This window comes from Wyeomyia smithii, chromosome 1 (genome assembly GCF_029784165.1).
Source record: "Wyeomyia smithii strain HCP4-BCI-WySm-NY-G18 chromosome 1, ASM2978416v1, whole genome shotgun sequence".
Lineage (NCBI taxonomy): Eukaryota > Metazoa > Arthropoda > Insecta > Diptera > Culicidae > Wyeomyia > Wyeomyia smithii.
In genome coordinates this window covers 18,582,629-18,608,183 of record NC_073694.1, presented here as the reverse complement: position 1 = coordinate 18,608,183, position 25,555 = coordinate 18,582,629, and the positions used below count along the sequence as shown (strand labels likewise).

At 40.8% G+C, this 25,555-nt stretch overlaps 1 protein-coding gene across 1 annotated transcript; it reads left to right on the top strand.

Moving 5' to 3' along the window:
* The first annotated feature begins 193 nt into the window (after positions 1–193).
* LOC129716613 (zinc finger protein 493-like) lies at positions 194–25,512 on the top strand. Its single transcript, XM_055666447.1, has 8 exons — positions 194–433; positions 659–1,186; positions 1,252–2,172; positions 15,665–15,946; positions 17,242–17,724; positions 18,881–18,996; positions 23,669–24,035; positions 24,341–25,512. The coding sequence occupies exons 1-8, from the start codon at positions 195–197 to the stop codon at positions 24,876–24,878; spliced, it is 3,474 nt and encodes a 1,157-aa protein (XP_055522422.1). The 5' UTR covers position 194; the 3' UTR covers positions 24,879–25,512.
* Positions 25,513–25,555: the final 43 nt, after the last annotated feature.

The following is a 25,555-nucleotide window of genomic DNA, read 5'->3' as shown; positions in this document are numbered from 1 at the left end:
AATAGGTCTATTGAACATTGAGCTAAACGGTATGCTTTTAGCGTGCATACATTGACATGTTTTTGTTTACCTATACTTAAGGCTGAGTTCTGTAAAATTTTTGCTGCTACATTGGTAACTGAACCGAGTAGGGCTAAGAAAGTAAAAATCAAAAAAAGGTGTTTTGTTCCGAGTACGTGAGTTTTGTGAGCAAAATGAAGGAATCCGGCCAAATCAAAGTGGAAGGTTTGATTTCAACAATAAAGGTAGAACAGCTTATAATATCCGACGCTGTGGAAGGAGAAACTCGGCTTACTAGCAGCGATCGGTGCTCTGATGAACCGGTTTTAACGACGAAGAGCTTAACTGATGTGAAACAAGAACCTGTGACGGGCATCATCGATGCGGTTGAGACTAACGCAACGTGTGACGAAATTGCAGCTTCTAACTCCAGGTAATTTTGTACCCGCATTCTTGGAGTGAAGGGTTTGTAATTTAATGCGTTTCATGAATCACTAAGATAAACTCGAAAAACGATTCACATTTCATAAATATAGAGTCAAATTCTGCTCCCGACTCACGTAATGTGAGTCTCCTATGCCTATTGTTTACGATGGGTAATACTTCATTAAACTTTTGCATACAAACAGAATAAATTACAAATCTCCTTTCTTTGCAGCAACCTTAACGGTTCAGAAATGCACAATACCGGTGTTGGTGATTATCCGCGGAAAAAGTACGCTTGTGAGTTCTGCAACAAGGAATTCAAAGCAAAATGCACCTTGGACGAGCATAGAAAAATTCACACCGGGGAACGGCCTTTTGCGTGTGATATGTGCAGTAAAACATTTCGCACAGCCAGATATTTGCGGTACCATAAGAGTGCTCATAGAGGAGAGCGGGATTTTGAGTGTGACATATGCAAGCGACGTTTTTCTATAAAACAAAGTTTATCGTCCCACATGACTATACACCGCACAGATTGCCCTCATAAATGTCTGATTTGCGGTAAAACATTCGCAGGTAATTGCGGTCTAGTAGAACATATGCGCAGTCACAGCGATGCGCGACCCTTCAAATGTGACATATGTGACGCAACGTATAAGAGACTCCATATTCTGAAAAGACACATGGAGATCCACAAAGTCGAATCATCTCCAGGGTTAGTTTATTTTGAAATGATCTATATGCTATGCTGCTTGATAAAGTTAATTCAATTATTAACTCAATACACTGATTATAAACTAATTCATTTTATTTCTTCTGTTGCAGCAACACAGAATGTTCGGAGCCAAAACGGACCAATAACAGGCGAAGTGTTGAATCAGTGAAATACACCTGTGACATATGTGGCAAACAGTATAGACGATTGGGAGCACTTCACATACATCTGAAGTTTCATCAGGTCACAACCGAAATAAAATCTCACGTGCCAAAGCTGCATGAGTGTAGGATTTGTGGAATATCAAATCGGCATAGGTCAGAACTCATAAGGCACATGAGTTGCCATACTGAAGAACGGCTTTTTGATTGCGATATTTGCGGTTCATCATTTAAGTCAGCTCTAAAAATGAGATTTCATAAAAAAAGTCACACCTCCGAGAGGCCACATGAATGCGAAACTTGCGGAAAAGGTTTTCTGCTTCCCTCTATGCTAAAGCAACACTTGATTTGCCATACTAATGAACGGCCTTTCCAATGCAATATTTGCGGTCTGTCAGTGAAGTCAGAATATAGTCTAAGAAATCATAAACAAACGCATAAGGCGAAAGGAGAGACCATGACATCCGAACAAAATCATTCAACGCATGTGGATGCTCACACTGAAAAACAACTTCTCAGTTGCGATGTTTGCGATTTACCCTTTAAAACAGTTCTTGGCTTGAGAAAACATAGGGAAAAGCACACCTCTGAGCGCCCGTTTGAATGCAAATTTTGCATGAGAATATTTCCTTTATATAGCAGACTAAAGCAGCACATGCTTACCCATTCAAATGAACGGTCTTTCAAATGCAATATTTGCAGCTCGTCATTCGTGACATTTTCTAGCCTGCAATCTCATGGAAAAGCACACTCGCAAGAACGACCTTACAAATGTAGTATTTGCGCTATTGCCTGTAAAACAAAAAGCAAGCTAAAAGCGCACGAGAAATCGCAAAAGCATCTAAGGCAGAAATTAATCACAAGTGAAACTTGAGAAGCGCTATTGTTCTAAGTCGATACGTTACATACAAATTATTGGGGTGAAACTAACGTATGTAAGCATCGCATCGTGCGTTAAGTGTATGGTTTGATAAAATAGACGTAGAACGTTAACGCGAATAAAAATTTGGTTAACGCAGTCTTTTTATCGACAATTTCGAGAATTTCCCTGAGTCCTCGACAATTTGAGATAGGTGTGCTAACCCTGCGGTTTAGGTACAGGGGGTCCATACATGGTTCGTTATTGTGGCTTGTCGAGACTCACTCGTACTTACCAGTCAGCTCCAGTCCGAAGTGTCCCTTGCTGTTCGAAGAAGTTGTCTCCATTCAACTCGGTCCATGGCTGCAGCTCGCCAGCCATGTCGTCTGCGGAGGCCCCGCAGGTCGTCTTCCACTTGATCGAGCCACCTTGCTCGCTGCGTGCCCCGTCGCCTTGTTCCAGTCGGGTTGTTATCAAGAACCATTTTCACCAGGTTGTCGTCCGACATCCTAACGACATGCCCAGCCCATCGTAGTCTCCCGATTTTCGCCATTTGAACGATGAGTGGTTCTCCCAGCAGCTGATGCAACTCGTGGTTCATCCGCCTCCGCCATGATCCATCTTCCATCTGCACTCCACCACAGATGGTACGCAACACCTTTCGTTCGAAAACCCCAAGGGCGCGTTGGTCCTCCACGAGCATAGTCCAGGTTTCGTGGCCGTAGAGGACTACCGGTCTGATCAGTGTTTTGTAGATGGTTAACTTTGTGCGGCATCGGATTTTATTCGAGCGGTGCGTCCTCCGGAGTCCAAAGTAGGCACGATTTCCTGCCATAAGGCGTCGACGAATTTCTCTGCTGGTGTCGTTGTCAGCAGTCACCAGTGAGCCCAGGTACACGAACTCGTCTACCACCTCGGTTTCATCACCGCTAATATGAATTCGTGGCGGGAGGTTGACACTGTCTTCTCTGGAACCTCTTCCTCTCATGTACTTGGTCTTAGATGCGTTTATGGCCAGTCCAATTCGTCCGGCTTCAGTCTGATGTACGTCTCCGTCATCTTTTCAAGGGTTCGTGCTACAATATCAATGTCATCGGCGAAGCTAAAGAGCTGAACAGACCTTCTAAAAATCGTGCCACTCGTGTCGATACCAGCCCTACGTATCACACCTTCCAAAGCGATGTTGAATAGCAAGCACGATAATCCATCACCTTGCCGTGACCCTCTTCGAGATTCGAAGGGACTCGAAAGTGCCCCCGAAACTCGAACTACGCACATCAACCGATCCATCGTCGACTTGACCAACCGTGTCAGTTTATCCGGAGACTCACTCGTAGGAGGGCTAAAATAAATGTTTTAATAAACATTTCAGGTAACAGTTGTTGCAATCCAGAGTTCAGACGTGTTTCCGTCAGGTTATGTGCACAGTCAGAGCTGATAAGATCTTTGTGCAGTGATACGGAAAATCGGGACACGTGGAAATTTTAGGTTAAATAATAAAAGTACTTTATTATACGTGTTTGCTCTACAACGTTTGCAATGCATATAGAAAGAAAGAAAGGTTAGAAAAATCGCAATAGACTATTTTACGAGACGTTTGTAAACTCAATTCATGAATGAAATTTTGACAGAAAGCTCGGAACCGCTGACATAACGCACGTAAAAGCAGCATCAATATCAGCAGGATCCGTGACACCTGTCACTTCGTAAAATGGTCTATAGAGATAAGTGACTTTTCACCTACGCACACTAATTAACGCGAAACTCATGTAAAGTTGCTTTTGTTTCCTCCAAACTGTAAATCATCGCATCTCGTTGCTCCGACTTTTTGTCACTTTTTACCATTTTTGGTCGATAATGTTCAGCAGCTTCCCCCGATTCATGATCACGAATGAAAAATTCCTTCAGAAACGAGTTTAGAACTTATAATAAGTATTCAACTGAATATTTGTCCAGCTGGCAAAAACATAGCATAGCAAACAAAAAGGCGATTTGTAAATACTTTCCTCAACTAGGTGCACTAATACATTCGTACGTAAAAAGGTCTATACCATTAAAGGCCTAGAGTTAAAGTTTGGCCGACTGAATTTCCGTCGATTTGGCAGCCATTCTAAAATTTCAAAGAACTAGCAACATTGCAAAAAAAAAAAGTCATGGGTATTCATGTCGAGCTCGTAAACAAATACCCAGCCGTAAAAATGCTCACCTCCATTGACGAATAATGGAAGATACACAGTTTACGGCTGGGTATTCGTATACGAGCTTGATGTGAAGACCCCTATCACATGACTACTCGTATTTTCAGTTTCATAGTTTTTTGTTTCAGTTTGTTTAGCTACATATAGCAGTGAAAAAATGAAGTGCTGTTTTGAACATCACGAAATTTTGAAAACATAAGCTATTTTCGATTCCTCACCAATAAAAATCATCGCTGAAAATGGCTTGAGTTTTGTGAATTACCGGAGGATTTTTTTAAAACAGAAACGATACGTCTTTGTAGCGTAAGTTTGGCGTTTTTAAAATATCAATCCGAATAAAAAAACATGTTTTGCAGTTCCACTCTAATCACGATGATTTATGCTTCGCGTCGGAGAATGGAAAAGGACTAAAAGTTACCGGGACCTGTGTATAGGTTTGTGGCTCAGTGAGACACCGGATAATATGTCGATTGATTACGCTCACTCCAAACAAGCTACATAATGTCCGTTCAAAATTCCATGTATCACCAACAGCCCTAGTAACTCAGAATCGCATCCAGTTGTCAACAGTGAGGAAAAACAAAATTAAAAATTAATCAGAAGCAAAAGATCAGAGACAATAGAAAGGAGGTCTATGGCGTTATGATTTTTGTAACCATTTAAAAAATAAAATATCGAAGATTTTTGGAATTCAATGTTTTTTTTTTTTGTTTTATTCCAGTTTCATCTCTTTTTTCGCATTTTGCTATTGCTAAATCACAATACTTCCCATCTACTAAGACAAACTTGACATGTCAAACATTCTTATGTTCGATTGGAACAAGTTCTGACAGTTCGATTGGAACTTTTCAGTGACAGTCGTCCAAACTTTAACTATAGGGCTTTATATACCATGCAATCCCTTTTTACAGTTTGATTGCCGTGGGGATTCGGTTTCATTTATCGAAATAACAAACATCTGGTGCAGGGTATTGACAATCCTAACAAGAACCAGCACTTGTCACCATCTACCTCAAAATCAAGCCAATGAATGACAGTCTGGTTCAGAGTGATAGAAAAGTTCCATGTAAGAATTAGAAAAATGCATTCCAGGATGGCGAAATGAATGATAAACACGGCAGGCAACGCAGTTTCACATCATAGCGCCTTTGGTGCATTGGCTCCAATCAGCATTGTGCGTACCTTTTCAATCAGGGTTCTGTTGAACCTTTGAATCTTCTTCTGGATATTGAAGTAGTATTCACGTTCGTAGTCTACAGTCAGTTTTAAAAGCCACACACGCTACTGTTGCCATCGCCTCAAATTCATGAAATTTATCAAACGCCTCTGACGCAGCGGAATAAATTCGCTCCAACAGTCGATTGCCTCTATCTTTTGTGCCATTAAACAGATCCCGACTCTGTTTTCTCAGGACACACACATAGAAAAACTTCATTTTCTCCGGCTTGAAACATACACCAAGGGCAAGATTTTCACGAGCTAGAGTGAACATTCCTCCTTTGCTGATGTAACCAGGACGACGATGCCAAAGATTTGCCAAACTAGCTCTGGCCCATTATCGTTTTTGTCGCTATTTCCTCCAAGATGTCAAAGGATTAGAAATGCTGCTTCAAATTCGTCATATAGGTAATGGCTCCCGAATCCAACAGGAATTTCTTCTCATCGCTGATACGCTTTGTAAGTTATCGCTTACCACCCCAGCTTCCACGGGGTCGATTTACCTGGCGGGTGGCGATTCACGGGGGTACTTCTACACAACGTAGATTTACTTGGGTGGAAATAAATTTAGTTAAAACAAATAAATAACAAGAATACAATGAATAAAATAAATAAATAAAAGAAACGAAATAAAAAAACTGACCTTCCGCTCTCCTCGCTGACACGTAGAAATGGCGGGTCCTTGGCTTTTAGCTAAGGGGGCGAGCAGGGCTACTTTGGCGGAACCCCCTCAGCGACGGTGGTGAAATATCACCGGACAAACCTACTCACCGTAGACTGTCCCGGTAGCCACCGCGATGAACTACCCAGGTGAACGCGCCTTCGGTTACACCTGCTTCACTCTCCTTGACGCTTAGCTACAAAGGGGAGACTTGGCTCGATCGGCTTACCCTTTGTAGCGAGAGTGGCGAGCGTATCAGGAATCCTTATCACTTAGCCGGGGAAATACCAAAATTTCCCATAAACCGGCGATCCCACACTCTACTGTGTCACTCACTCACGGGTCGGGGGTTTTATGTGCACTCGGTTCACCCCCGTTGAACGGTTTTTTCCCTTCACACGCGTGCTACGATAACGGCACTTTCGCTTCGTCTCAAAATTTTTCCACCGAAAACGCGTCCGAATCGTCCCGTCGTTTGACACTTTCTCCCTCTGGCTTCTTCGCGGTCTCAAAAACTCCTCCTGTTTGATGTTCACCACAACAAAAACACACAAAACATTGGCATCCTGCCACCGCGGTCGACCGTTTTACCGTTTATGTTGTCACCTTTTTTGCAGCGGGAGGAGCAAAGGGCACACGCGATACAATAGGGAACGATAATTTACCATCTAACATCTAATACTTCTAACATAAAAATTTAAATGAAAATTAACACAAAAACTACGAATTAAAATTAAATTAACAACATGCAGCGGCGAGTATGTTGCTTGTCACTACAACCAAAATCAAAACAAAAACAACTCCTACACACAACTGACAAGCAAAATATATTTACATTGCTTATTCGGCAGCCGAAGAGGAAAGTTCATTTTCTTGTGCGCTCCGCAGTTCGCTTAAATTAATTTACCGTTTTTTCTAGCGCTCGCTGGTGAAGAACAGTGTGTGGTAGTGGTGAAGTGCTTGCTTTTGGCGCGTGTGCTGGAAGGTGCAGCGCTTGTTTTTTGGTTTGCTTCTTCTCCCAGCAGAACAGGGCGATTTGATCGGAGCTCCGGCGAGGGAAAGGAGGCGGTGACGCCGTTTCTCAGACGGTGCAACATCGCAACTGTGCTGGAAGGTGTCGTGCTAGTTTTGGCGCGTGCGTTGACAGAGGAGAAAATCGGCGGCGCCGTTTTGCAGTCGATGTAACTCCCGCTAGTGCTGATTACAACTACATACAAAGATAAGTGACACTTTTTATTTATTCTCTTTCCCACTTGTGTATATACATAACTGATCTATCTTGCATTCTTTTTATAATACATATATTCATTTTTTTTACCTTGTATACATTAGTATATTACATATTCTTATACTTGATACATTGCGCAGCCGTTGAATGGCGGTTGGGGGTCTGGCTACCCCACCGGACCTCTCATCCTCCTCAGAGGGTGAAGAGTCCGGGATGGACTTTGCCGAGATTCCCATAAATGACAACAACGCTTTCTTTGATGTAGTAAAGAAGCGTAAAAGGTCCCGTAAAACTGCCCCGATTGTCCCATCCACTAATGATGTGCCAATACGGGTCAAACAGTACCAGGTGAACCAACCCGGTCTTCGTTGGGTCGTGTTTTTCCGACCCAAAAATAAACCTCTCAGAGTTATGCAGATATGCAAAACTCTGAAGAAAGATTACACCAGCTTGACTGAGATTTTTAAAGTCAAAACGGACAAGCTGAAGGCAACCTTTTCTGATCCTCGACAAGCAAATGCTGTCGTCCAGGATCCAAATTTCAATTTCCGGATTTTGTCGAGCTCCACAAGCTTCGACTACCCGTAAGACTTTTTTTTCCGAAAGTCATGACGTGTACGAACTGTTTGCAGTTAGGGCACACGAAAACCCACTGCAATAAGAAATCTAAATGCTGTAAGTGTGGTGAAATCTCCGAGATTAACCACACTTGTAGCGAACAGCACGTAAAATGCTGTCTATGTGGAGGTGAACCACATAAAATAGAAGCGTGCCCAACATATAAATTGCGCTCAGAAGCGTTGAAAAAATCGACGAAACAACGCTGTAAGCAGTCATTTGCACAGATGCTAAAGACTGCCTTACAGCATCAGGAAAATCCATATTCCAGCTTGGAACATGACGATCCCAATGATGATGAAAAGGTATATCAACCTCTTCCGTCAAGCGGGGCCGTGCGGAAACGACCAAGCGTATTTTCCCCCAAGCTCCCTAGAAAAGAGCAGAAGAAAACGCATACAGATACCCCAAGTGGTCCTCCTAAGCAAAATATTGCTAAGCCGTCACCTCCAGGATTCAAGCTTAATCCTGAGGGTAACAATTTCGATAAAGAGTTTCCCAAACTACCAGGAAAACAATCTGCTTCCGCCAGAAAACAGTCATCGGAACCTGAAATACAGACCACTGATGGACGTATCTCATTCAAAATGATCGTTGAATGGATATTTACCATTTTTGGTTTATCCGATACTCTTAAAAGTATGATCTCGGCTTGGCTTCCAACAATCTGCATGTTGGGTAAGCAACTAAGCACCAAATGGCCCCTCCTCGCGTTCGTATCCTTCGATGTCTAAATTAGACAACAGAAGTGACGAATCGACAACAAGGATCATACAATGGAACTGTAGAAGTTTGATCCCCAAATTAGATAAGTTTAAACTTCTGGTTCACGATAGCAAATGCGATATTTTCGCGCTATCTGAAACATGGTTATCAACTGATACGACACTAGCCGTACCAGACTTCAATATCATCCGTTTAGACCGAGGAAACTCTTATGGCGAAGTGCTCCTTGGTATCAAAAAATGCTACACATTCTTCCGTATTCCTCTCCCAGCAATTGACGGTATAGAAATTGTTGCTTGCCATATAACAATTGCTGGTGAGGGCCTCACTGTTGCATCAGTCTACATTCCGCCTAGAGCTACTATTAATCGGTTGCAGCTGACACAAATAGCTGAACTTCTTCCGACTCCACGCCTTATCCTGGGAGATTTCAACTCTCACGGTACGGCGTTAGGAGCACCCAGGGATGACAGCCGTGCTGTTCTCATTGAAAGTTTGTTAGACGACTTCGATCTGACCTTATTGAACATACCTGGGTTAGCTACGAGAATAGCAAGGCCTCCAATACGAGAGAGCACATTAGACTTGTCGATGTGCTCCTCCTCAATAGCTTTGGACTGCAAATGGGAGATTATTCAAGATCCCCACGGTAGCGACCATTTGCCAATCAGTATTTCGATTATGAACAGGCTCCATTCTGCTACCACAGTCGAAGTAGAGTATGATCTTACCCGGAATATTAATTGGGAAAAATTCTCGAACATTATATCCCAGGGTCTCGAAACAAACGAAGAGCTTTCCCCATCTGACGAATACAACTTCCTTGCAACATTAGTGCTAGATAGCGCGTTGCACTCTCAGACGAGGCCCGCCCCTGAGAACAAGTTGAAAATTCGTCCCAACAAACAATGGTGGGACAAAGATTGCACCGAGATGAAAAAAGCTCTGAAAGCATCATACTTAGCATTCAGGAATGGTGGCTCAATCGAGCTTTATGATCAGTTTAGGAAGCTTGAAATAAAACAGTCTAAGCTACACAAACTGAAAAAAAGATCATACTGGCAAAATTTCATAAGCACGTTACCCAGAGATGCTTCTATGAGCTATCTCTGGAATACGGCTCGAAAAATGCGCAATAGGTCCGACAGTAATGAGGCTGATGAATACTCTGAACGTTGGATCTATGATTTCGCGAAAAAGGTATGCCCAGACGCTGTCCCATCACAGCAAAAACTCAGCGATACAACGGCTATTGAAGAACCAGAATTTACCATGTTGGAGTTTTCAATTGCCCTCGCGTCTTGCAAGAATAAGGCTCCAGGACCGGACAGGATCAAATTTAATTTGATGGAAAACCTGCCGGACTCGGCCAAGCTACGATTTCTTAAACTATTCAATAAGCTTATCAGGAACAATATGATTCCGGAAGCTTGGAGACAGGTTAAGATTATCGCAATCAAAAAGCCAGACAAACCTGCCGCAGATCACCGCTCGTACAGGCCGATTGCGATGCTCTCATGCATACGCAAATTGCTTGAAAAAATGATCCTGCGTAGACTTGACAACTGGGCAGAAACAACTAACCAACTATCAGAGACCCAGTTCGGCTTTCGTAGGGGCAAGGGCCCTAACGATTGCCTGGCATTGCTAGCCACAGAAGCAGAAATGGCTCTTGGCAGCAAACAACAAATGACCTCGGTTTTCCTGGATATCACAGGTGCATTTGATTCAGTTTCAATCGAAATTCTTTCCGAGAAACTGCATCAAAGAGGATTCTCCCCTATATTGACAAACTTTTTGATCAACCTGCTGTCTGAAAAGCATTTACTTTTCAACCACGGTTCTTCAACAATAACACGAACAAGCTACGTGGGTCTCCCCCAAGGCTCTTGTCTGAGTCCGCTGTTGTACAACTTTTACATCAGTGACATCGACACATGCTTGACGGACGGCTGCACAATGCGTCAGTTAGCTGACGATTGCGTAGTATCAGTCACGGCGTCTCTGGCTGTAGATATGAAAAACAGCCTGCAACAAACGCTAGATAATCTGACCAGTTGGGCCAGCTGTCTTGGAATTGAGTTCTCGCTTGAAAAAACGGAGATGGTTGTCTTCTCAAAAAAGCGACCACCACCTCGCTTCGAGCTAGTTCTGTCCGGAATACCCATCACTCAGTCACCTAGCTTCAAGTATCTAGGAGTATGGTATGACTCTAAGTGCACATGGGAAAAACATATCAATTACCTGAAGCAAAAATGCCAACCGAGAATTAATTTTCTTCGGATGGTAACAGGAACATCATGGGGAGCGCATCCAGAGGATTTAATACGACTCTACCAAACCACTATTCTGCCCGTAATAGAATACGGCAGCATATGCTTCAGAGGAGTCGCAGCCTCACACATGCTGAAGTTAGAGAGGATACAATACCGTTGTTTGCGTATCGCTCTAGGCTGCATGCAATCGACACATACCATGTCTCTAGAGGTCATTGCGGGAGTACTACCACTCAAAGAGAGGCTATTCGAGTTGGCTCTTCGTTTCCTCATCAGATCGGAGATAGCAAACCCAATGATAATCGAGAACTATGAGAGGTGTTTGGAAGTTGTTCAGAAACCCTGTATGTCAGTATACCAGCGGTTCATGACCATGGAGATAAACCCTTCGGTTGTTGCTCCATCCCGTGAGATTTCAACATCGCTCAACAATTCTTCTGTTGTATTTGATTTGACGATGAAACTAGAAATCCATGGAATTCCCGAACACCTTAAACCAACAGTTGTGCCATTAATATTTTCGGCAAAATTCGGCCACCTCCCAGAACAGAACTCCTTTTTCACGGACGGGTCTGTGATGGATGGACAATCCGGATATGGCGTTTTCAACACAGATCATCACATATCCCGCAAACTGGCACAGCCTTGCTCCATATATGTAGCTGAATTAGCTGCCATACACAATTCGCTGCGAATTATCGAGCTCAAGACACCAGGCAATTATTTCATCTTCTCGGACAGCCTCAGTTCTATCGAAGCTCTCCGATCGATTAAACCGGTCAAGCACCCGTCCTATTTCCTTCCGGAAATTAGACGGATATTAGAAGTGCTGGTTGATCGGTCTTTCATTATCTGCTTTGTGTGGGTCCCCTCTCATTGCTCAATCCCAGGCAATGAAGAAGCTGATTTGTTAGCGAAAAGGGGTGCCATAGAAGGAGATATATTTGATAGACCGATCATCTATACCGAGTATTTTCACCTGCCTCGACAACTGGCCCTGGCAAACTGGCAGGAAAAATGGGATAAAGACGATCTTGGGCGATGGATGCACTCGATTTCGCCCAAAGTGTCTACAAAAGCTTGGTTCAAAGGGTTAGATTTAACTCGAGATTTCATTCGAGTTATTTCGCGCCTAATGTCCAATCACTATGTTGCAAACGCACACCTTTATCGAATAAACTTAGTCGATAGTAATCTGTGCGAATGTGGAGGGTACGAAGATATAGATCATATAGTCTTCGTATGCCCTAAGTACCACAGAGCAAGGACCAAGCTTATTGGTTCTCTCCGAAAAAAGAAAGTGACATTTACAATGCAAGTACGGGATGCGCTTGCTAGCCGCAACCCAGCGCTTGTAATACCTATTTATGACTTTTTAAGAGATATCAAGTATCGAATTTGATTATCTCCTTGCTTCTTCTTCTTATTTTTCCAACACAACCTCCATCAAAAAGTTCCACACTAATTCTGTTCCTTTTTTTTTCTTTTATTGATCTTTTTAGAGACACATGAATCATCGCTTCTTTCTGAGAGACATGATCCACCAAACATAGATATAAGTTTTGATTTCTAAAGATATAAGGAACCATCACACCTTAACGAATAGTATTAAGAATTGATTTTGACTTGACAGAGAAGAACTTTATTTATTATTGTTATTATTAGCCGTAGGTTTAAATGATATGTATTTTTAAATTGTATTTATAAAAGAGAAAAGATGAGAGGGTTTTTATGCCTGTTTGAGGAGGAGCAGTCGGGATACAGGCTCTACTCAAGCTGGCTTTTCTCTACTCCAAAAGATAATCGGCCCCGTTATGCTTTGCGGTTGGGCCTAAATAAATATTAGAGTTAAAAAAAAAACATATATTTACACACTCGGCGTTTTTTACACAAATTTGGGTTAATTGCAACCTCGAGGGTTGCAGCTTTTTGTTGCCTTTGGTATCCGCCATAAAAACATCAGTTGTTACTGATCGCCAGCTCATCCGTCAGCAACATTAGCATTGGTTTTCTTTCGGCAATCTTCAATCATGTTGCGACAGGAAATTCAAAAAAATGTAGAGCTGCATTTCATCAACATTTTCGAAAAAATCACTTCTTACGAAAAATATTCTTCTTCTTCTTAGGGTGGGTTGTCTAGCTGGTCGCCGTAAGCGAATTACTTCTACACTAGGCCCAGGTTATATTGTCAAAACCTCCAGGAGCAATTCATGACGCAACGGTCACTGGCGACCAATAGAGCACATGTGAGCGAATTTACACTGAACTGAAGGTTTCAACGGCAGTTATGTGTTGTAAATGGGGAACGTACCTGTTATTACCGGTTCATATCACCTAACTCACCACAGAGTTGACTATACCTTTGTTGTTCCAAGGCCTCATTGCATCGATATTAATGCCGGCAGTCTTACTTGTGGTCGTTGCGTCTGTTGCTCTCATTCATGCCGTCTCCCGTTCTGTCCTCGGTCGCGCCTTTCGACATGTCCCATGCAAGTCCGTCCGCGTTATTGCTTTGCTAGCCATGGTTCTTTTAGTCGTGCTCGTTGATCTATACCAATTTTGTCTCGCAACCGCAAAAAAAAAAATATAAAAAGGAGAAAGAAAATAAAAGAAAAAAAAAACAAAAAAAAAAAAATAAGTATGGGAGTGGTTGAGGACAAAGCCGAAAAGTACTGTCACATATATCCACATTCAGACCGCCAACATATACCACCACCCAATGAAATTCATTCTACCAAAAACGTATAACTAATAGCGAATTTATCCACTCCACTGGGTCAGTGCCAACACCTGGAATAATGAAACGATACTGCGACTCACGACGTAATCCAAAGAGATGCTAGGCAGTTGTCTACATTCAAAGCTCATGTATTGGTGCGCCAAAACTGGCTCAACATTCGCTGCGCAACTATCCATTTTAGGGTGCCAACTGCACAATGATGGGTCGAATCAAATCGAAATAGAATCGTTCTGACAGCAGTTAAAGCGAATTTTTATTCCACAGGGTCAGTGCAAGTCTACCCAAGAATAAAGAAATGGCATCACGATTTAGAACGCAAGTAAGAAAGAGATGCCAGATAATTCGTCCCCTTAATGCTAGAACTAGATAACTCGAAAATTGACGTTTCGAGAAAAACGAGTTTAAAAATTTGACCTATTTTGTTGATGACGATTCAAATGCCATTTTGAATGGCTCAGATTTTCTGAAACGCATCCATATCATTTCAGGTCTATTAAAGCAACGAAAAAATCAACAAAGAGCTGAGTTATTTAGTTTTAGCACAAAACACACTTGTTTTACTTTGAGATATATAGTTTTATAATTGATGAATAACACTTTTACTTGTAATCGTATTTCAACGAGTTTTGGATATGTTATAGAGCTCGACGCGATAAATAAGATGCCATACTTAACTCAAAACCGACAAATTTCGAGTTATCTAGTTCTAGCATCAAGGGGACGAATTGTTTATGAACTAAGCACGTGCGACGGTGGATTGAAACTGACAAATTAACGGTGCGCTTTGGGCAACACGCCGGGTCAATACTGGGTCAAAATCAAGCGAAAGTGGGTGAGCTGGGTGGAATAAAGAAATTGCCATTAGATCGCAACTGGGATTGACACTGGGAACAAATAAATTCGCACAGTTAAACAGCTGAATGACAGAAATAAATAATAATTATAATAAAACATACGGGTGAAAAGACATACATATGCATACACACATGTATAAATAGAAAAATAATAATGAGAGTAATAGTAGTAGTAGTTGTCAGAGAAGTGGGAAGGGTTAGTAATGCTACACTATATGAGTGCAATGGGTGAACGTTAGTCACGAGGTTTTGTTAGTGGTTTTAGGGTTAGTATAAACCTCGATTAAGCCCTACATACCCCGCCAGTATATAGTTTTGTTAGGTCATGCGAAACAAAAACCGGCGGTGTGATAAGTCAAGCGTAGTCGAAAAAAAAAACCAAGCGAATTGCAATTATTGTGTTGGTCTCAATAGATTGTTACTATTATGTTATTATTATAATGTTATTTATATTGTAATTTTTAATTAAGCTTTGTGTTTAAAAAACGCTTGACGAAACACCGTCAAGTCCTCCACCCATGTGTAGGGACTTCTTACGAGAAATATTGTACATTAATAAGCAGTATACTTTCAGCGTGTATGCCTTGACCAGGGATACCAAATGTGCAGATTTGTCTGCAAAACGCAGATTTTTGGAGTTCATGTGCAGATTTTTCTTGATTTGCAGATATTTGCAGTTTTTCCACGGTTTCTGCAGATATTTGTCAGAGTCTTCTTATATTTGCGCAGATTTTCTTAAAATGTGTGCAGATTTTTACAAACTTTTGCCTGCGCGAACAAATTGTTTTAGGATTACGGATAGATTTTTTTTCAGTTTTCGAGCACATTTTTCCGGTTTTTCGAGCAGTTGCAGACATTTTTCAAAAACATCTGGCATCTCTGGCCTTGACATGTTATTGATTACCTCTACAAGCATCTGAATTTTGGGAATTTTGTTAAACTCTGTGAAAATTTTTTTGCTGCCACATTGTGAAGCTAATTGAGTGATAAAGTAAACCTAAACACAGTTGTGTTGAGCGAAATAAAGGAATTAAGCCAAATGAAGGAAGAATTTATTTCAGCAATAAAGGTAGAAGAAGTTATAATATCCGACGCTGTGGCTACGGAAGTGGAAACTTCGCACGCTAGCATCGATCGGGGCTCTAGTGAATCGACTGTGACGAACGCCCTGGGGACAGGTTCAGCTAATGTGAAAAAAGAACCTGTGACAAACATCACAGATGAAACTGAGGCAGATTGTGATGAAGTTCCAATTTCTAGTTCTAGGTAATTGTTTTTTTTTTTTAAAGGGATTATTTCCGAACTACTTCGTGATTAGGGCGAATCTTACAATGACAACAAAACTCAAAAAAGGCAAAGAAAGTTTTCAATCACTAATTCAAATCCTAAATCACTATTGAACAATAAGTTTGTCATCCATATATTCTAATAAAAGCAAAATTGCTCTAGCTTTGTACATGGTAAACCTAAAACTTGAATTTCAGTCGCTTTACATAGTATATTCAAGAATTGATTGTTTCGCCTTTTACTATGCGCCTTTTTCGATCTGCTCGACAGTATCGCCCTATACTTTGCGCCTTATTCTGAACTGCTCGACAGTATCGCCCTTTACTATGCGCCTTATTTTGATTTGCTCAACAGTATCGCCCTTTACTCCCTTTACTATGCGCCTTGTTTTCATCTGCTCGACAGTATCGCCCTTTACTATACGCCGTGTTTACATTATTGTATCGGAGTACGCCTTTTGCTTTTGATGTTTATTTTGTTGACAACTTTGATTTCGCCCATTCATCAAGATGAAGTCAAGTTTCGCCTTTCACTAACGTAAACAGCAAAAAGGGCTTATTCTTCATTCCATTTCATTTTGATATAAAGTAGTTTTCGCCCTTAACAAACATCGAACTTTTCAATAGTTAAAAAAGAGATACATCATTTTCTCGAAGTTTGAAGGTAGATAGTAGTTCACTTCATACGTTTTCGGTATAATCTCATTTTGTTTACAGTTTGTTAGATTCGCCCTTATCACGAAGTATTCCGGATTTATTTCTCAACACTCAGTCACCAAATTTCAATTGTAAACCATTCCCAAACCAGATGGTTTGTGATTTCATAGGTTTATTTAATCACCAAGTCGAACGCGCAAAAAGCTTCACAAATCATGAATCGGTGTACGATTCAGCCGTTTTCTTGAGCCAATATTGCTGCTAGTGTATTCTGCTCTCAAATTACACAAATCTTCTATTCCTGTTGTTCAGGATGATAGATATTTCGCCATCCGCCCTCACGTTTATTAAACAGAAAGTTTTTCAAATCAACTTACGGTTCCTCTAAATAAAAATTATTTGAATCAGATAACGCAAGAACGGATTTGGAGGCCATTTAGCGCAGCATTACTGAAAACCTTTTTCAAAATCGGGCAAAAAACTAAACACAACGTCAGTGATATCGCTTGATAGGAGCTTTCCAGTACAAATGATAACTAACAGCCCTTTTCAGCCAAACAAGAAAGTTGTTCCAAATCGAGCTAAAGCTGGAAAAATGAAAACCACTATTTTTTGCAGCAATTCCAACGGTTCGGAAATGGGCAATACCGGTGTTGTTGATCATTCGCGGAAAAAGTACGCCTGTGAATTCTGCAACAAGGAGTTGAGCTCAAAATTCAGTTTGAAGGTTCATAGAAGAACTCATACCGGGGAACGACCTTTTTCATGTGATATCTGCAGCCGGACATTCCTCAAAATTGATAGTTTGTATTTCCATAAAGAAGCTCACAAAGGAGACCAGTATTTTGAGTGTGATATATGCAAGAAACGTTTTTCACATAAATCAAGTTTATGGACCCACATGAAGATACACCGCACAGATTGCCCTCATAAGTGTCTGAAATGCGATAAAAAATTGCCAAATAATTATCATCTTGGACAACATATGCTTATTCACAGCGATGCACGGCCCTTCAAATGCGACATCTGTGACGCATCGTACAAGAGACAAAACACTCTCAAAAGTCATATGAAGCACCACAAGGTCAAGCCCTCGGCAGGGTAAGTACTTTCATGCTTAATATTATAGTGAACGATAAATAACTAAGCTAACTCGTTTATTTATGAATTGTTGCAATCGTTTATTTCTGAATTATTGCAAAGTAGATCTTTTTACGTACGAATGTGTTAGTGCCATTAGTTGAGGAAAATATTTACAAATGGCTGTTTTGTTTGCAATGCTATGTTTTAGCAGTTGGACAAATATTCAGTTGAACACTTTTGTGTTCTAAATTTGTTTCTGAATAAATGTTTTCATTCGTGTTCAGAAATCGGAAGAAGCTGCTGAACATAATCGGCCAAAAATGGTGAAATGTGATAAAAGTCGAAGCAACGAAATGCGATGATTTACAGTTTGAAGGAACCAAAAGCAACTTTACACGGGTTTACCCGTTTACTAGTGTGCGTAGGTGAAAAGTCACTTATCTCCATAGACCATTTTACGAAGTGACAGGTGTCACGCTAGCATCGATCGGGGCTCTAGTGAATCGACTGTAACGAACGCCCTGGGGACAGGTTCAGCTGGTTCAGCTAATGTGAAAAAAGAACCTGTGACAAACATTACAGATGAAACTGAGGTAGATTGTGATGAAGTTCCAGTTTCTAGTTCTAGGTAATTATTTTTTTAAAGGGATTATTTATTTCTCAACACTCAGTCACCAAATTTCAATTGTAAACCATTCCCAAACCAGATGGTTTGTGATTTCATAGGTTTATTTAATCACCAAGTCGAACGCTCAAGAAGCTTCACAAATCATGAATCGGTGTATAATTCAGCCGTTTTCTTGAGCCAATATTGCTGCTAGTGTATTCTGCTCTCAAATTACACAAATCTTCTATTCCTGTTGTTCAGGATGAAAGATATTTCGCCATCCGCCCTCACGTTTATTCAACAGAAAATTTTTCAAATCGACTTACGGTTCCTCTAAATAAAAATTTTTGAATCAGATAACGCAAGAACGGATTTGGAGGCCATTTAGCGCAGCATTACTGAAAACCTTTTCCAAAATCGGGCAAAAAACTAAACACAACATCAGTGATATCGCTTGATAGGAGCTTTCCAGTACAAATGATAGCTAACAGCCCTCTTCAGCCAAACAAGAAAGTTGTTTCCAAATTGAGCTAAAGCTGGAAAAATGAAAACCTCTATTTTTTGCAGCAATTCCAACGGTTCGGAAATGGGCAATACCGGTGTTGGTAATCAGCCGCGGAAAAAGTACGCTTGTGAATTCTGCAACAAGGAGTTGAGCTCAAAATTCAGTTTGAAGGTTCATATATAGGGGCGATGAAAAAAAAAAAAAAAAACTACTTTACGGGACAACTTTTATTTATTACAGCTTCTCACAAAAAACGTATTAGTTCTGAAGAAAAACCGTTTTCTTTGTTCTCTTATTTTTAAACTGCTATAACTGCTAGAATATAGCTACTGCGACATAACAGGGTTATAATTATATTTGATTAAGTCTGTTCTATAACAGGGTTATTATTTTTTTTTTCCTCTACTACAGTTCGACCATCCTGACCATTTTATTGACCTCAATAAAAGAAGTTTTCAACTTGCTCATCTTAAATACGTTTAACTAGATTCGTCAGTGCTACTCTCAACCAAAGAACTGTCAGCCAAAGTAGCTTTCTGGTATAGTTTCATATTACTCGGGTCGAAAATTCCTAAAAACGGGCGATTTGTTACTTGGAAGCCATCCACATCGGATAACACGTATCTATTGCTATCTAGAACTTTTCTGACTATATATGGTCCCTTGTATTTTGGTTTTAATTTTTGGTTTTCTCCCACTGATCCTACATTTCTAATAACGACCAAATCATCTTCTTTATAAATCGTATTATTCGTAACTCTGCTATCGTAATATTGTTTGTTGTATTCCTGAACACGCTTCACGTTAGCCGCTGCATTTTGTCGAATTTCGAGTAGATTATGTTCGTCCTCATCATTCAGTTCAGCCATGTACTCAAGATACCGTTTCTCTACAGATAATCGTTGAACTTCACCAAAAAGTAGACGAGATGGAACATCGTTAATCGCGCGGTTATATGTGTTGTTTAATAGAAATTCTGCTTTATATAGGATATTATCCCATTGTATTTTATTCTCTTCTGTTAATTTAGCCAGTAGTGGAATCAATGTTCGGTTATACCGCTCTATCTGGCCGTTGGACTTAGGACAAGCCGTGGCTACTTGGACGTGATAGAATCCGTGGTCGTTAGCGAATGATTTGAAATCTTTCGACGTAAATGCTGACCCGCGGTCAGACACTATTACTTTTGGAACTGAATATGCAAGAAAGTAGGATTTGAGGCATTTCATTACTTTCTTTGCGTTAGTTGTCTTTACGGCATACAATTTAATGAACTTTGTGCAACCATCGCAGATAGCAAAAATATGCATGTTTTTTCCCTTTGACTTTTCTAGTGGACCGAGATGGTCTACATGTACCGTTTGAAAAGGCTTATTCGGTTTCTCATAAATTTGCAGATAACCATCAAGTTTTCGTTGTTTAGGATTGTATTCAATACACGTTATGCGCTGAGATATATGATTTTTTAGTTTATCGTGTAATCCTGGAATGTAAAAGTTTCGATTTATCATGTGAGCAACCTTTTCGATTCCGAAATGTCCTAGCTCATTATGGTATTTAAATAGAATCGAGTTTTCCATATTTTTTGGCACAAACAACAAACGTCTCTTTCCGCTTATTTTATACAAAATACCATCGATAATTTCATACGTAGCGCTCGGTTCATTCTCTAAAGATTTCTTTAGTTTCTGGATGTTAGCATCCCTCAGCTGATTGACGAATAGCGCACTATCTTCTGTGTCAAACTTAACGTTTTTATCACTTTCAATAGCATGAATAAAGACTCTAGACAAAGCATCAACGTGTTTCATTTTTTCCCCTGCTCTGTGGACGATCTCATAATCAAATTGATCGATAAACATGGCCCATCGGGCAATTTTGGGGTTTAGCTCTTTCTTGTTGAGGGTCATTTGCAATGCGATACAGTCCGTTACTATTTGAAATCGGAGCCCAAATAAGTAATTACGAAAACGTTTTAGACTATTGACTATTGCCAATGTCTCGAGTTCAAACGAATGTAGTTTACTTTCAGCTACGCTCGTTTTCTTGCTGAAGTACATTATTGGGTGGAATGACTTGTCGCCTAATTTTTTCTGCATTAAAATGCCACCAAAACCACTCGCTGAAGCGTCGGTGTGCAATTGAGTTTCTGCTGTCGGGGAGTAAATTCCTAGTACAGGTTTTGAAACCAAAACTGATCGCAGTTTTTCGAAAGCATCATGGTGACGTTGCTCGAAAGCAAAGGGTACATCCTTTTTGAGTAATTCGTATAACGGATTAGCTATTTTGTTGAAAGACGGTATAAATTTGCGAAAATAGCTAACCAATCCCATGAATTGGTGCAAAGCCTTCGTTGAGCCTGGTGCGCAAATTGTTTTTATTGCTTCAACGTGTTTGTCGGAAGGCTGCAATTGATTATATGAAACATCATAACCCAAGTACTCTACTTGAGTTTTCAAAAAATGGCATTTCGATAGGTTTAGCTGAACGTGGTTGTCGGATAAGACGCGGAATAAAGCCTTCAACGTTTCAAGATGCTTCTCTATGGATGATGTTGCAACCAAAATATCATCAAAGAACACAACGACTGTTCCAGATTTAATAAAATCAGCTAATATTTTGCTAATGAACCGGACGAAAATTTCAGGGGCGTTGCAATAACCAAAGGGCATCCTGGTATATTCATATTGACCGTCTTCCACCACGAAGGAAAAATATTTTCGCGACTCTTCCTCTATTTCGATGTGGTGAAAACCATTTTTCAAGTCAAGCGACGTAAAGTAACGTTTGTCCGCCAACTTCATAATCTGATCTTCAATTACGGGGATCGGATAATGATCACGTTCCACCAACTTATTTAAGGCTCGAAAATTTACACATAAACGAAAAGCACCGTTTTTTTTCCGCGTTAAAACAACTCTGCTAGAATATGGAGAATTACTCTCGCGAATAACTCCTGAGCTAAGAAGTTCCGCCAACATCTTATTCAATTCTGTGCGTTCAAACATGGACAAACGTTGCGGTTTGGCGTGGTAAACTTTATCCTCCCTCAATCTAACTTTAAGCCTATATTGAACTACTGGTCGTTCAGGTCTTTTTCGTGTCAAATATTCGGTATGAAATAGGCCATTCAGGCTTTCGGTACATGCAAAGGTTGCATTGTTGTCCCCAACATCCAATTCGATATTGTCATTTATAAACAAGTCGCAATCACTCCCGCACACTTCTGACATAAGAAGAACATCAAAACTATTTACATTAGGTTCATCAATCTGGTTTTTACCACCGCCCACTCTAGTGAGCTCAACATTGTTCATTCTTAGAAATTTACGTCCAACTAGGCCACTTATTTTCATTGTGTCATTAGGAACAATCAAAAAATCCACTTTGTAGCTAATGATTCCACAGTTCAATTTCGTTTCGAAAACACCGCTAGTTTTAACTGGTGCATTATTCAACCCTACCAAACGGAATTTATCACTAACTGGATGTAAATGAGTACCGACTGGGACGAATTTCTCTTTCAAGAGGCTCACTTCACTTCCTGTGTCAAGAAGAAATATTACCTCGGTCTTGTCGTCCTGATCCAGGTGCCCAAGGAATTGTCCATTTTCATCTACATCGAGATCGGCTTCCGTTGTACATTCAACTAGGTTCGTAATTTGTTGTGCCGGGCGCTGTCGTTGTAGTTGTGGCTTCGGGTTACTGGGCTGCTGGAACTGCTGGATGCACTGCCTCTCTTCATGCCCTGTGCGATGACATTTTAAGCAGCGAGGTAGGCGCTGCGGTAATTTGCAGTCAGCTGAAACGTGTCCCAACGCGTTGCAATTGAAGCATTTTCGATTGTTTTGTCCACTTTTGACCGCCGCTGCATTGGTGTTTTGTTGCTTCGATGCTCCTTCAGCCGTTGTTGTTAATGCTGAGCGCTTTCGCCGAATGGTATTATTTGATTCACACCAGCGTATTCGATTAAGCAACTCGAGGCAACTTCCGAAACGGTAATAATATACGTAACCTTGGCCTGTTCACTCATATGGCCTCTAGCAGCCAGTGCTTCCGCTCTGAAGACGTAGTGTTCGCAGCTTTCTGTCTTCTGCTTGCAAATGTCTGACATAACCAAATGGATTTCCGCTTCATTGTCGTCATCTGGAAACGCTGTTTGGATACTCATCTGGAATTGGGTCCATGTTGCAATTTTCGTTTGAACGCTTTTATACCATTCTCTTGCGGCTCCTTCTAGTTGGCAGCTAGCGTATAGTAACGTAGTCTGATCAGTCCAATTATACATCATCTTAAAATGATTCACGTTTGCGCACCACTTTTTCACATCCTTTCCACTGGCAAATGTTGGCAAGAGCTTTTTAACCTCTTCGGGATGGAGACTGCGTTCTCGGCGTTCTTCATTCGTTTCGAGACCAAGCACTCGTTCCGTCATCAATTTGCGCATCAACCTGGCTAACAGACGATCCTCTTCCTCATCGTTGGGTAGAGCCCGAGCCCCATCTTCTTCCTCGTCGAAACCGTGAAATTCATCATCCGACATTCTAAACGTTTTGTCCCAGTTCCAAAGACCGTTTGTCTCGAACACCGTAGGACCGTATCCCACTTCTGAGAAAATTATAGGGGCGATGAAAAAAAAAAAACTACTTTACGGGACAACTTTTATTTATTACAGCTTCTCACGAAAAACGTATTAGTTCTGAAGAAAAACCGTTTTCTTTGTTCTCTTATTTTTAAACTGCTATAACTGCTAGAATATAGCTACTGCGACATAACAGGGTTATAATTATATTTGATTAAGTCTGTTCTATAACAGGGTTATTATTTTTTTTTTTCCTCTACTACACATAGAAGAACTCATACCGGGGAACGACCTTTTGCGTGTGATATCTGCAGCCGAACATTCCTCCAAGCTGATAGTTTGTACTCCCATAAAGAAGCTCACACAGGAGACCAGAATTTTGAGTGTGACATATGCAAGCAACGTTTTTCACATAAATCAAATTTATGGACCCACATGAAGATACACCGCATAGATTGCTCTCATAAGTGTCTGAAATGCGATAAAAAATTGCCAAGTAATTATCATCTTGGACAACATATGGTTATTCACAGCGATGCACGGCCCTTCAAATGCGACATCTGTGACGCATCGTACAAGAGACCTGGCGCTCTCAAAAGTCATATGAAGCACCACAAGATCAAGCCCTCGGCAGGGTAAGTACTTTCATGCTTAATATTATAGTGAACGATAAATAACTAAGCTAACTTGTTTATTTCTGAATTATTGCAATGAAAGTAGAAAAAAAGAGTATAGTTTCACAAGCTTGCATTTTGTTTTCCCAACTGACGTAGGAAATCAAATATTGACGAGAATATGGACGATAAAAGTACTCGAAAAGCACCTTTTCAAAACTTAATTTAAAATGCTAGATTTTACCTTTTCGTAACTTTCGCGAGTTCTCTCGATTAAACTTAATTTATCACACTTATCAGACCATATTTAATGTTTTCTGTTGCAGCAAAACAGAAGGTTTAGAGCCAATTCGGACTGATAACGGCCGAAGTGATAAATCAGTAAAATACACCTGCGACATATGCGGTAAACAATACAAAAATCTGAGACCATTTCACCTACACTTGAAGCTTCATCAGAGCACCATTATGAGATCTGAGACTCAAACCCAAAATAAACTACACGAGTGTACGATTTGTGGAAAAGGAAATCCGAATAGAACATCACTCGTAAGGCACATGGTTTCTCATACTAAAGAACGGCTTTTCAGTTGCGATATTTGCGGAGCATCATTTAAATCAGCTATACATGTGGGAACCCATAAGAAAAAGCACACTGTCGAGAGACCGTTTGAATGCAAAATTTGCAAAAAAAGGTTTCTTTATATTTCCAAGTTAGAGAGGCACCTGTTTTGCCATACAAATAAACGGCCTTTACAATGCAATATTTGCGGTCTATCATTGACGTCAGAACGTCGTCTAAGAAATCATGAACGAAGGCACAATTCTAATCGTGAAAGCATCAGCAAATCAGAAAAACCATAAGGAAAAGCACACCTTACAAGCTAAGGTAGCACTATGAATAATCAGAGGGGCCAGATGAGATCCTCGAACACCAGCAAGTGGAATCTCAGTCCCGTAGCTTCAGCCGATTCAATTGCCTCCTCACCAGGTTCTGAGTTCCCATGACTTCTTTACAAAGGTATTTTCGACAGCTGTCCACATTTCCTTGGCCGTTCTTTTCTCGCAAACAATCGCCAAACACTCGTTGGCAAGGAAACCAACTAGGTAGGACTCATTCTGGTCCGCTTCTCCAAACTTCTTTTCAGCTTCAGCTGCAGGCGCATCTCCAATCAGCGTATTCAAAACTCCAACGGAATCCAGGAACATCTTGACTCGGAATTGCCAGTGCTGAAATCCTCCCTCCACCTTTAAACTGCGGGGTTCCGCATACAGCTTCGCGTCGTGCGCTTTCCATAACCTTTTATAGTAACGAACGCAGAGCGTTCAAAACTAACGTGTGGTTTTATTGAAGAATAATTTGAGAATGATGAAAAGCTTTGAAACGTCTAAAAAGCAGCGATTGCTTAAAGCTTGTAGGTTCCCTCGATATCAACAATGAATAGCAAGAAATAAAATAGAGTTTTGGTCAAGGCCTAAGCTGCCCATAAATGCATAACAGTCCCATGTGAATTTCCATCACTTTTGAGATAAACTCCAGA